The sequence below is a fragment of the Trachypithecus francoisi genome, unplaced genomic scaffold, assembly GCF_009764315.1.
Source record: "Trachypithecus francoisi isolate TF-2019V2 unplaced genomic scaffold, Tfra_2.0 Lachesis_group2, whole genome shotgun sequence".
Lineage (NCBI taxonomy): Eukaryota > Metazoa > Chordata > Mammalia > Primates > Cercopithecidae > Trachypithecus > Trachypithecus francoisi.
In genome coordinates, this window is record NW_022681465.1 from 13,854,577 (window position 1) to 13,868,654 (window position 14,078).

A 14,078-nucleotide genomic window follows, 5' to 3' on the forward strand; every position below is an offset into this window, starting at 1 on the left:
ACAGAAAACCAAATACCACATGTTCTCACTGATAAGTGGGAATTAAACAATAAGAACATATGGGCACAGGGAGGGGAACATCACACACTGGGGCCTGTCAGGGATGTGGCTAAAGGGTAGGGATAGCAATAAGAGAAATACCTAATGTAGATGACGGGTTGCTGGGTGCAGCAAACCACCATGGCACATGTATACCTATGTAACAAACCTGCATGTTCTGCACATGTATCCCAGAACTTAAAGTATAATTAAAAAAAAAAAAAAAATCCAAACCTCCTACTTAAAACCTTTAAAAAAAAAAAGAAGATAAAAAACATGCACAAATACAAATCAAAAATAAAGTAAAATTTAGTGAGTGAATACATTTCACTACTGCCTCCAAAATAAATGGTCTGCAGTCTAATTTGATCTGTCATCTGTAATTAAACTGAAAACTAACCAAAGAAGAAGTTCGGAAACCTACGTCATGAAAATATTTAATATAATCATGCTTCTAAAACTCAAATATATTGTTAAAATGTTATAATCTTGCATACAGCTTAAGGTAATTGAATAAGAATCCTTAAGAATTGGTTAAAGTGTTCATTTAAAAATCTCAAAATATATTCCATATATACCTATATACCTAGTAAGAAGGTTATGATTTGATGATAAATATATACTAGACATATCGAAAAGAAGGTCTTTTTGTTTTGGGGATTTTTTCTGCAAATTTCCACCCCTCAAATGTACTGTACAGATATAATTGGGTACATTGTATAGTATGGATTACTTTAAAATGTCAGTAGTAGAGGAACAAATTAGCCTACCATTGTCAAGATAACTGCACCACAATTCTACAGTTCGAAATGCTACCTTGAAATTATCTAAAGAAGCATATCAATTATGCAACCACTTATTCTTTGTTTTTTAACGGTCTATTATCTATCAAACCTCCACAGTTTTGCAGTATTCTTACTCTGATTGTCACCCCTTTCCTTTCCACAATTCCTCACTCCTGTTGCAGAATAACAGTATTAACAGTGACAACAAAATATTGAAGGAAGGGGTTCAATGGAAGTGGAATATTATTGCATTATTTAAGGGGGTATTCGTTCTGAGATCTTTCTCTGAAAAAATATGATGAAATCGTAAAGAAGATTAGGAAACCTTGGGCAACTGCTTGGCAATGTCTCCTCCCACAAAGACGGCTTCTAAATAAATCCACAGGTTTTGCACTGTCATCCAGTTCTCGATGATGTCTGTTGAGTTGGAAAGGTACTGCACCCATTTTTGAATCTGGGCTTTGAATGGCATATTGTACCTAAAATAAGAAATAGGTTTAGGATTTGGTTTTGGTTTTTGTTGTGCTGTTGTTTTCAAACTAAAAAGGTTTTTTAAAGTCTTAATTTTTAACCTCTTTCTTTACAACCTTAATTATGTTGCTGGCTTTTAAAGTGATGCAACCAAGTGATTAATTCATCCCCATTTATTGTGCATTGTTAGTCTAGCTTTTTCCCGTTTGATCCAGAGTGTAGAGAAGGGTGGGAGATTTATAATCTAAGGAGTAGGTCAGGCATTAGACTTGATTCCACCAAGCTTCCAGGGTAATATAATTACCCTCAGTGCTGCTAAGGCTATGAGAATCGTATTTGCTCCACTGAGCTTCTGTGTCTATTTCATAGAGTCTCTGGTTTTTCATATAATATGGAGCCTTTATAGAATCATCAGTGGGGACCAGACAACTAATTCAATCTTCAAACATGATAACACCTGGACTCTCTCATTAGCCTCCCCTTTTCTGAGTCTCTTTCTAACTTCCCACGTACCTGTGTCCAACCCACTCATGTTTGATGTACATGTGTGCAAGGTTACTGCCTCTTCCATAGTTAATCTGTCTTCCCCTTTTCCTCTTTAAGACAGACTGCCTGCGGGTAGCCTCCCAATGTCCTTTGCTCCTTCTGCTTTTCCATGTGGGCTCATAACTACCCAGCTAAATTACTGAATTTCCCAGCTTCCCTTTGCAGTAATGTGCAGTCAGAAGACTAAGTTCCACATCGACAGTGCTTAATTTAGCTGAACACTGGAATGATCTCATAGCTGAACACTGGAATCATCTCGCCAGCATTAAAAATTACTGATGCCTGCCTGGGTCCTACCTACAGAGACTCTGATTCAATGAGTCTGGGAAATGGCCCTGGCATTGGGAATTTTTTTAAGTTCCTTCGGTGCATCTGGCGTGTTGCATTTCTACATGAAATGTTGAGTAGTGGCATTGGATGTAATGGGTAGCATGGGGAATAAGGTCACACCTGGGAAAGACAGATGAGTGAGCCAGACCAAACTTGGCTCCCTGATGATGTAGTGAAGTCCCCATTCTAACCTGAACCATCTACGTTAATAATTCTTTTACATGTGAGCAATGTAAACATCAGTTAGCCATATGTTAGCCATTTTGTATGTGCTGTTTCTGTTATTTACAGACAAACTTAATCCTAAATGATTGTACAGCCTATCTTCATGTTTCTTCTTCTCTTTCTTATCCCTTCATGGCTCTCTCTAGCCCTACATAATATGGACTTGAAGTTGTATTATTGCATAGAAGTTTAATTTCCATATTCTTAATTGTTAACCGAATTGTTTTAATAGTCCACATATCTTTCTGAATATTTGTGTGCTCTTCACTAGAATACAGGTCCATAGAAACAGAGATCTTTCCTTTATTTGTTGTTCTATCCACAGCACCTAGAAGAGTACATCACTCACATAGTAAAGGTTCAATAAATATATATTGAAAAAATATTCCTCCCAATAACTATCTGTAGATTAGATACCATTGATAAGAAAAGTTTCCCCAGCCCAACCAGATAATTTTTACTTAATTTATATTTATATGTGTATCTTTTCTGTCTCCCTAGGGTATATTATTGTCTGTCTATCCTTTATTCTGGTTTGGTATGAATAGTAACCAAGTTCATTAAAACTCACCAAATCCTGAGAAGTCCAAACTCAAGATCACTAATGGTCTAACTTTATATCCCCATATTACTTTAGTGTAACAAGTAAACTGAAATAAGAGAAATTTTTTGAAATAGCATGAAGTACACAGTATTTCCAACGTTAAAAGTATTGATACACAAATATACAGAAAATTGGGTGATATTTTAAAGCGAGAATAGAACAACAAATTCATATCTCAATGGTATCCGCATTCTGCACAATTACCGTATATTTGAGAAGATTCTGGGGAACAAAAACATTATTTCAGAAAGAGCAAATGGAAGCAATGAAACAAGGAAATGTAAATTCATGACTGTATGGTTTGTATGTCCAAAATGTGAGGGGTGGCCACTACGCATTATACACATGTAACAAAAGTTCACATGTGGATGGATGCGGTGGCTCATGCCTGTAACCCCAGCACTTTGGGAGGCCAAGGCAGGCAGATCACCTGAGACCAGGAGTTTGAGACCACCTGGCCAACATGGTGAAACCCTGTCTCTACTAAAAATGCAAAAATTAGCCAGGCATGGTGGCTGTTGCCTGTAATCCCAGTACTCGAGAAGCTGAGGCAGAATCACTTGAACACGGGAGGCTGAGGTTGCAGTAAGCTGAGATCGCGGCATTGCACTCTAGCCTGGGTGACAGAGCAAGACTCCATCTCAAAAAAAAAAAAAAAATTCACATGTACCCCATAAATTTGTACAAATATAAAAAATAAAGTATGTAAACAACTAAGAGTTTCTAGTCCACAGATATTGGCAAAAAAGGTTTTTCGAGTAAAATGATTATTCTGGAATTCAAAATAATGTTCCTTCTGGATTCTACAGCCTGTAGAGCTGTGAGCTGTGCAGTCGGACTTGTCAGTAGCAAAGCTGAAATGTTCCCAAGATCCGAGTGGCTAATGAAAACGTTGCATTCTTTTGTCCAGTGGATGGTCTCAGACATATCCCGCAAATAGAGGATAATGAAATAACACCAGAGTTACACATGCTGGAACAAGTGACTGAGGCCAAAATGAAACCAAGAATAATTGAAATATAATATCTTGATTATTTATATATAAGTGGGTGCCTGAATAAAAACATGTTTTGGATATAAAAATTAATTAATTAATTGATTTAATTAAAACAAGTATTTTCAACATTGAGTAGACTGTATGAAGGCTATTATTGTAACGGATTTTTCATTAATTTGAAATGTTTGCTATTATGGCTCTCAAATCTAAGGGAAAAGATAGATGTGTTTCCCACCTGTTGCTCAGTAGGGAACCCAGCAACATCAAGCTGTCCTCCATGTTGGCGATGATTTCCGAGGTACTGTCTCCTCGCAAGAGGAGCTCTCCACGGGTTTTAAAGCTGCCGAAGGTGAACGTTTTATTGTCCCATTCATTAATCACTTGCTTCAGCTTTTGCTCAATGTCTCTCTCTTTCACTGCACTGATACAGATGTCCTATCAAAATGGCAAGCTCTCATGTTATTGCATGAAAGTCACATGTCCTTCCTTAACAGTCCAGGTGAAAGACCCTATCGTCACTATTTGTTTCATATATATATATCTGTAAACTTTTCTATTTCCAGACCTAAAATGCAATATAATAAATAGAATGTGTATATGCAGATACTGATCCATGAGGAGAGATGGAGATAAAGATATGACTGAAAAACAGAACTTTAATTTATAAAATTTCCCGGCAAACTTGTCCAGGAAGAAAGATGACAGAAAATATATGGAAATCACTTTTAAATTTTGGACCTTTAATCACTGACTCAAAATTCAATGTATTTCTGATTTACCTCTAAAGTCAAATGAATGCAGCGTGTGAATGAACACAGGTAGCAGAAACCTGATTTCTCCCATGGCTCTGGTCACTTTCCGAGTCTCCTCTGCAGCCTCACCCTTCTCCTAGACCATTAGTCAAGCCCTTCCTTTACCCTCATTTCTTCCCACACTATGTTCCCCTCTGTGTGAGCTCATTTACACCTATGAATTCAATCACTTTCATATCTCCAGGCAAGACCCACATCCATTTGCCTACTGAACTTCCCTGCTGAGATGTTTCAAGGAAACCTCAAACACAATCTGTGAAATATCAGACTCATGTCCCTCATCAAGCCCATGATCTTTGCACCTTGTCACCCAATCTGACCCCCTTCCCGTGTTCCCCATCTCCATGGTCAGCACCTTCATCCACTTCATCAGCAAAAAAATCTAGAGTTCATCTTTAGTCCTCCCCTTCCTTCTCCTACCATGTTCCCTTCATCACCAAATTCTCCTCAAATATCTGTTGATCCTTTCTCTCCTTTCCAGCTTTACTACTTCCCCTCTCATCTAACAGCCATTATGTCTTGCCTGAGCTACTCTTAGAAACTCTCAGTTGGTTTTTCCATCATTCTTCCCTTGTCCTCCTTCAATTCTTTCTCCAAAGATCACTACCAGAGTGATCCTGACAAACGGCCAACCTAATCATGTCAGCCCCTGCTGAAAACACATCTCCCAGATGGTGCCCATTGCTCGATAACATCAGGTAGGCCCACTCCACCTCCCTGGCCTCTGCTATCTCCTCTCTGCCCTGCCTCCACACCCCCGCCACATGAGCCTTCTTCTGGTTCCTCAAACACACTTCAGATGCTCCATGCATAATGCACGATCTGGCTGGAATGGCCTTCTTTGCACTTTCCAAGCCCCTCACCCCAATCACACAACCATACTCCCTTCACCCAGCCAGTCCTATACATGCATCTCAGCCCTCCCTAGCTTTATCACCCCCAGATGAGCCAAACTCATCTATCATAGGCTTTCATAGAACAGCATACATTTTATTCAATGGTATTTGCCACAGCTTATAACTATGCCTTTATTTGTATAATTATTTAATAATCTGCGAATGCAGGACTGCATTGTTATATTCTGATACCAAACCTGTCCCATCTTAGGCACAACAAACATTTGTTGAAGGAACTAGTGGCTGAATGCCAGGAGAAGAGTTTCAATTGTCTGAGTGTAGTTTACTGATCCAATATTCCATAACATAGAAATGTTATCACATCAATCCCATGAGACCTTGCAATCTTCCACCACATCATGCTCTCTGTCAACTGTACCTCTATCTCCTCTTTGTATTTCAGAAGAGGTGCCTCCATGATATTTCTTAACTTAAAACTTTCATTCCTCACATCCAGACTGTGTCCGGTGAGGGTGGTTATCCTTTCCCAGTGCCGCTCCATCATGGCTTTACTGGCCATGTATTCCAGCAGCGGGCAACACTCGCTGAAATCATCAATGATCTTCTTCAGGTCCAAAAAAGCCTGCCAGTCCTTCAAGGCCCGGGGCAGCTTCCGACACCTGTGATAGGAAACCAACATGAAAGGCCATTGAAATATGATTGTAGACAGCACTGGACCAAGACGGTCTGCTAGTATTTCTATCAAAAGCAGTCTCTTTGAATACCTATCCTATTTTTAAAACCCATGACTTGCAGGCTATCTGCTAATATAATATAAAGATGACTTTTATGTTACAGAAAATTGTCCTCCCCGTTAGAAAAGATTTTTTCCAATCCTTCACAACTATTACCTGGCGAGAGGCATTATTTTAGAGGGTAGAAGTGCTGTTCAAGCTAATTCAATTCTACAAACATGTACTGAGAACTTACTAAGCATAAAGCATAGCATAGTGTATCAGGCTGTCAAGTGAAATATACAACAAATAGCTCTCCTTTTTATTTTCTTTTTTTTTTTCTGAGACGGAGTCTAGCGCCATCTCCAGGGTGGAGTGCAGTGGTGCGATCTTGGCTCACTGCAACCTCCACCTCCCAGGTTCAAGTGATTCTCCTGCCTCAGGCTCCCGAGTAGCTGGGATTACAGGTACATGCCACCATGCCCAGCTAATTTTTGTATTTTTAATAGAGATGGGGTTTCACTACGTTGGCCAGGATGGTCTCAATCTCCTGACCTCATGATCTGCCCATCTTGGCCTCCAGAAGTGCTGGGATTACAGGCATGAGCCACCATGCCCAGCCAGGTCTCCATTTTCTTTGGCTTCAACAGCTACAACAATACAGAAAAATCATGGGCCTCTGCTTTTGTTCCAGATGATAATCTAACATTAACTTCAAATGTTTCCTAAGTGCAATATAAATAAAAATCAGCTCCCACCAAGCTTCAGAAAGCCCCTAACATAATTCATCCTGATAGACAGAGTGTGCTTATTTCATTGTCTGTGCACAGGAGTAATTAATAAATAACATTTGACAAGAGTGATGTCAATGGACAACAACAATGCAGCAAGATGTGCTTTTGAAATAGCTGGGGTGAAAAGAGAACTTGGCTGCCTATCAAAGAAGAAAGCATTTGAAGTTCAATTGCTGGGCATGCTACACATTTAATTTCTTACCTGTTCTGGAATTCCAATAGTTCATTGTTGATTTTTTCAATATTCACCTCTGACCAAAGAATATCATAATAGCTATTTACAGTTTCTATGACACTGTTGTACAGAGTGTATATTTTCTGTAGAAGATTTAATTGCTTCTTTATTTCAAGAAGCTGAGGATACTGTGTAACTGGCAGGCCAAAAAGCTCCTCTCCTCCAGTATATGTGATGTATTTCCGATAGATATTATCAAATTGGTTCTAATAAAAACACAAGTGAAAATTCATCAAAATGATTTATACATGAACAAACATGCAAATGAAAATATAAGACTGGCAAACAAGCAAGCCAGAGATGTATGATATCTGGGCACATGTAAATAGGAATACTAAGTTGGCATAATTAATTCATAGAAACCACTTCTAATTGTAATCATATTTTTAATGCAAGTACATACCATATTCCACAATAGCGCTCTTTATCTTACAAAGAAGAAAATATAAGTGTGTTTAAAACACAACAAGGTTTCATTGTTTAGAAAACCATAGAAACTAGAAAGATTACCTGAAACATAACAAGCCTGTCACTGGCTTCCTGGGGCTTCAAGCCGCCAGCCATTGGACCATTCTGAACAAAAAGTTAAAAAAAAATAGAATGAAGTGTTTGCATATAAATTTCATGAACTCAAAGTATTTAAATATTAAAGTTAGATTTCATCCATGATAGGAAACTTAGTTTTTATTTGTTAGAGAAAAAAAAAAAGAGCCTTAGAAAGTGATTCATTTGGAAATATTTTTCCAGTCTAAAAAAGGCAAATTAATGCCAGAACTTACCTTAGTCAAGAAACTTTTAAGATTAAAAACATGTATTATTCATTTCTTAGGTAACATAGGCAAACAGGAGTCAATGCCTATTCTATAAAGAAGCACATATAAAGTCGGCTTTTGAGCTAAATGCTGTCTATATAACTCATAGATTTTTATCATTCTAATACGCACTTGTAAAGTGGCCCATAATCTTAACATTCCAATCAGAGTTTCCTACATTAGAAAACCTTAAATATGTGGATTTCTGTGCTTCTTCATCCATGGAGTTGGTACATGGGTCCAATCTTCTAACTTTATTAATATTGTGGTTTACTGTGCTACTAGTTAATAGGTACAAATTTTACCCTAAACTCTATATATTTCCCTTCTGTAGCACATTATAATTGGATCTCATTACACAACATATTTACATTAGAAGATTCAGTACTTAAACCCATATGGATAATGAAAATATGGACTCCATGGGGGCGGGGCTCCATCAGTCTTATCCACTACTGTGTAGTCAGCACCAAGGATAAGGCCCAGCACTTGCTGGGCTCTATATTCTTTGTGGAACCAAGGAACACTGTGGAAAGGAGCACAATTATAACTACATCTGAATAGTACTTTTCTACACAAATTTAGAATGCTACCAAACAACTTCAGTAACAGACCAAATTATACAGTGTTCGCACTTTTAAATTTATCATTTTCTGTCGAAATTATTATGTATGAACTCTGATTTGGTTAGGCTTTGTGTCCCCACCCAAATCTCATCTTGAATTGTAATCCCCATAATCTCCATAATCCCCACGTCTCAAGGGAGAGACTAGGTGGAGGTAACTGAATCATGGGAGCAGTTTTCCCACGCTGTTCTCTTGATAGTGAGCGGGTTGTCATGAGAGCCGATGGTTTTATAACGGGCTCCTCCCCCTTCACTCGATATTCTCCGTCCTATTGTCTTGTGAAGAATGTGCCTTGCTTCCCCTTCACTTTCTGCCATGATTGTAAGTTTCCTGAAGCCTCCTCAGCCATGCAAAACTGTGAGTCCATTAAACCTCTCCTTTATAAATTACCCAGTCTCAAGTAGTTCTTTACAGCAGTGTGAAAACAGACTAATACAGATTCTAAGGGGAAAGGATTGTGAAAAGAAAATGTTTTTCTCTCATGCAAATAAAATTCCCATTCCCTTGGAATTCCTAGGAAGTTTCATAGAGTTTTACCCATAATTCTTAGACAACTACATTTCACATGCTCTATTCACTCATCCCCAAAAATGCACACAGAGAAAGCCAGAGACATACCAAATCATAGTCCAGATAAAACTGGTGACAATCTTGAAGGAATATCTCCACAGCACTAATAAGCTCTTTCTTGAAACTGGGCTGCAGTGACACTAATTCATTCTGGACTTCACCAGCACGTGTCAGCAGCTTCTCCCAAGCATAGTGCAGTGTATCAACTTTGTCCATCTCTTCCCTTGCTATTAGAAGTCTGTATCGGTTAAGCAGTGCATAAGATTCCTTAAAAAAAGAAGAAAAACTTAATTTTGGCCAGTCAGATGCATAAATGTACACACAGTCATTTATTAAACGATAAGAATGGAAAATACCAGAATAATAGTGAAACCACCCTGAGAGTTCTAGTTACTCTACCTTAAACTGCAAGAGGTTAACTGAGCAGCTGAACCGTTCAGCTTTAGTTTCCTCATCTATAAAATGGGAAAATCTTCTGGCTGCTTCAGAGGATCTTTGAGAGTATTGAAAAATATCATTTTAAATGCTTTTTGAAAACGATAAACCATTAGATACATAAAAGATATTTTGACTTAGGTCCCCAAATTGTATTGGATGACTAGAAAATTATATCAAGTAAATGAAAAACAAAACAATTTAACTTCTAATATTGGAATAACAAAATAAATCAGGGTTTTAACTCTGTCTTATTTCACATGATTGATAAGAGGTTCCAATAGTAAGACACAAGGGAGGGTTCTTGAATCAGAGCCTTCAGCATGTAAAATCCTGGACGGCTTTCTTCGCTAAAAGATTAAAATGAGGCTAAGGTTGGTTTTCAGAAGAAAGAATTTTCTCTAAATACCCCTAGTCTCTTCTCCCACCATTACTCCTCCCCATGGAGGTGGAAGGAGTGCCTCATTGTCAATTTGAGGCAAAAAGAATTGTTGATTTGAGCAAGCATAGCCCAGTGCCTTTCTCTTTCTTCCCTCCCTCTCCATGGAGGCATGCCTGTGGTCTGCACCTCAGTTCCATAAACTGGATCAGGGCAATACAAAGACCTACAGCTTTCCAACACTGTCTCTGATGGATGAGGATGTATAATAATCATGGAATTTAGTATTCACTATCTTATAATGTGTGTGTGTTTGGGGGTATGGAAGGGAGGGGAATAACTGGAGTAATACACTAAATTATGTCTTCCAAATAACTTCCATCAGGTATAAAGGCGATGTTTTGATCTTGTCTACTTGATTCTACTTTTATTCTTAATTCCCAGGTGGGAGAAAAGAGGATTGTCAGTTACTGTACCTCCTCTTCATACTCAAGGGTCTCGCCTGATCCTGCACAAAGAAAGGTCTCTGTACCTCGATGTTTCAATCCAAGGAGAGCAGGATGGACCATGTGATCCCCCTGGCCCAGCACAGCAGAAGTGAAAACATGTAGTAGTGTGTACAATTTTCAGGGTAATGTGAAATTTTTCAAAATTCAAACAGGGATGCAGAAAATGGGAGACTAGAGTCTGACCTGGACCATCAGAGTATAAGTACAGACATTCCCATTATGGTGTGATGAAAAGATGATGCTCTTACAACTGGAGTTTTTTTAATTCTACAATTATACTAGTCTCATTTTAAAATAACAAATATAGTGACCCATTTCTGATAAGACATTTTCATCTGGAGGTTAACACCACCCCCCAACCCCACAGAGCCACCATGGCTGAGAAGTTCTTTTCCTTAATGTCTCTACTCTTGGGTCTTTGCCAACAATCACAAGTGGCAAATACGATTTAAAGACATGCACCATCAATTCTGATTATGGAAAGTTATTAATGATATTAATAATTCACACTCTTATGTCATCTCTAATAATATAAGTATTACAAGATGAATAAAAAATGGACTTCAAAATTGCACATACATACACAGACATGAAAAGAAGATGGAAAGAAATATACCAACACCTTGGCATGTACTTGATTGATAAGATTACGGTAATTTCGAAATTTTATTTTACACTTTTGTGTTTTCTGATTTTTCTGCAATGCTATTTTTTAATTAGGGAAAAAATAGTTGTTTTTTTTTTAAAAAAAAAAAGGGCTGTTGCTAAGAGTGATTTTGCTGGTGGCTTAACATGAGATTTCTAAGGAGACTCCTTAGAAAGAGATGATGTTTACTCAAGTGAATCTATTTAAGGATGTCTGCTTGTAAAGCAATTAACTGTCTTTTTTGCCACTGCTTAAATTACACTATGTATGTTGATAATATTATAATTAATAAGTCAATAAAAGCAGACTTCATTGCAAAAAGAAGACATTTTCATCTGGAAAAGATAGTATGATATGGTATACAAATAAAAGTGATGTGCAACACTGATCAAATTATGTAACTTCTTTGACCCTCAGTGTCCTTATGTGAGTAGGAGCAATAGTAAGGCTGAAATGAGTGAATGCATACGTGGACATTGTTAGTGCCCTATCCAGGTCCTGATTACCAGCTGGTATTCCCATCCCCGACTACTGAGAATGCTGGCTATCAGGACTGCAGCTGTCCGCTTCCCTGGAAGATTTTCCTCAGCTGAATGTAAGCCTTCTCATGGGGAGGTTATAGCCAATTTCCCACTGACTTAGGAGTAGAAAGGGTAGTCTCCTTTGCATGAAGGAGGGCCCAACTCAATAGATGTTGTAGAGCGCCCATGGGATCATTCTGAAGTTAGTCCATAGCTGACTGGCTTCCTTTCCTGATTCCCTCGCTCCCCTTCTTTAGTGAACACTCATCAATAAATCACTTGCACAGAAATCTTTATCTCAGGCTCTGCTTTGAAGGACCTTAGGCGACATGTGAAGGTGAGAACTGGCCCATGGAAGGCATGCTATAGGGGTTTGGTATCATCAACAATATTGAAAGTATTGTCTCGGTTTAGCAACCATTTAGTAACTTCACTCCAGACCCAGTCAATATTTCAGCTAATAGCATCGAACATGTAGAAATATTTCCATAATGAACAAATGATCATTAGTTACCTCAATAGGTCCTACTTGAAAGTCAATGGAGATTTGCTGCTGCCTTATTTCTTTCAGTGCTGCCATTGCAATCCGAATATCGTCTAGGTCCTTAATTGGACGATTTAGTTTCTTATTGAATTCTTCAATAAGCATAAAAATGTTTTCCATCTCACTCCGGTACTTTTTGTTACAGTGGCGTCCAATGACAACCATCCAGGCCTTTGTCTCAGCAGTCAGGGCGAACTTCAAGTCAGCTGTAAAAACCCAAATGTCTACAGTTCAGTTTTAAAAACTCGAACCGGTACGAAAAGTCAAAATGTCGCTGTTCTCCAGTAGCAAATACATTACAGCGTATAGCCCTCTAGCCCATAAAAAAAATTGAACTAGAAAAAAATCATAATTTTTCCTAGTCATTATATATTCATTCATTTTATAAAGTTTGTTTTTACAACAATTCAATACACAAGTCAAAATGCTTTTTTTTAAAAAGCACATATCAGAACCCTCTGGGATAATCCTCAAATGTTTGTTATTGTTACTTATTAAATAAAGGGTAAATTCTAATTCAAAACATAATACACATCTTTCTCTGACTTAGCCTTTTTTTTCAAGGTTTAGAAGCAAAGTGTTCAAAATAGTCCAGAATCAATAATTATGCAGAAGGAAATTTTTTAAACATCTACAAATTGGTCTTAAAGCTTGAGGCCCATAAAGTCAGTCTTTAAGACAGGTAGAACTCTCTGGAATACTAACCTAGGTAAAGGGACAGAACAATGCTGGTTAATTGATATAACTATGTGAAAGAAAATGAACCAACCTGTGTACAGAGCAATGGGACCCACACAGATACATTCAGGCTCAGCATTAATTTCCTGCTCTAGGTTTTGGAAATAGAGGATCTGGGACTCAAATTCAGAGAGCAAGGGGCTCTGTGTAATAAATGTCTTAATGGCTTCTTCTTTCCCCTTTTGCCAAATGTGATTGTAGCGTTTGAAGCAATCCATGGATGTAATAACTTCCTGAATGCAAATAACAACAGATTTATGTTAAGAAGGAAGGATCTGGAATGGCACGATGATATAAGTGAATATTTGCCAACTGCTGGTGGTTCCTATGGATTTATTAAAATGTTGAGTGAACTGTGTGATTATCTGGAAATGCCAAAGAACTGAACTGGGACTATATACAAGAGTGTGGACAGTGGCCCAGGGCTAGTAACAGTTTCACTGTTATCATCCCTAGTCAAATGGGAGAGGAGCAGTTTCTAGAAACTAGAAGAGAGTCCTTGAAGATGCTGTGGACAGGGCCCTCTTGCTTGGAGCTGGGCCTTAGGTCAAAAACCACAGCTCAAGGTCCCACTACAGGGAGGGTGCCATGGAACACATCCTCTGAGGTCATTCTCCTCTGTCCCCGCTCCCCTCAGATCGCCTCAAAGCTTCTTCATTGACTGAACCCACTGGAAGCCTCAATGGGAATCTACTGACATGTTGCCTAAGGTCAGATAGGTGGAGGGGGTGGAGATTAGATCTTAGGGGCATGAAGGACAAACAGAACATAGCCAACATCACTCCAATGAGAGATTGCCTGGAATCACATAAAATGTATAAATTCATATAACACGAATTGACAGCTGAACAATACTGCATCTTACCAACCAGGAACACAGTGCATATTTC

The 14,078-nt window shown here is 38.3% G+C and overlaps 1 protein-coding gene across 1 annotated transcript in view; it reads right to left on the minus strand.

Annotated features, from left to right (window-relative positions):
• The window catches only part of DNAH5 (dynein axonemal heavy chain 5), a 262,592-nt gene that overhangs the window by 167,433 nt on the left and 81,081 nt on the right, over window positions 1-14,078 (minus strand). Inside the window, exons 23-30 of the mRNA XM_033178810.1 lie at window positions 13,220-13,421; window positions 12,421-12,656; window positions 9,465-9,683; window positions 7,919-7,981; window positions 7,376-7,614; window positions 6,085-6,325; window positions 4,233-4,432; window positions 1,150-1,303 (exon numbers count right to left, since the gene is read on the minus strand). Of these exons, the coding sequence (XP_033034701.1) occupies window positions 1,150-1,303; window positions 4,233-4,432; window positions 6,085-6,325; window positions 7,376-7,614; window positions 7,919-7,981; window positions 9,465-9,683; window positions 12,421-12,656; window positions 13,220-13,421 (1,554 nt within the window). The remainder of the gene's footprint in view (window positions 1-1,149; window positions 1,304-4,232; window positions 4,433-6,084; window positions 6,326-7,375; window positions 7,615-7,918; window positions 7,982-9,464; window positions 9,684-12,420; window positions 12,657-13,219; window positions 13,422-14,078) is intronic.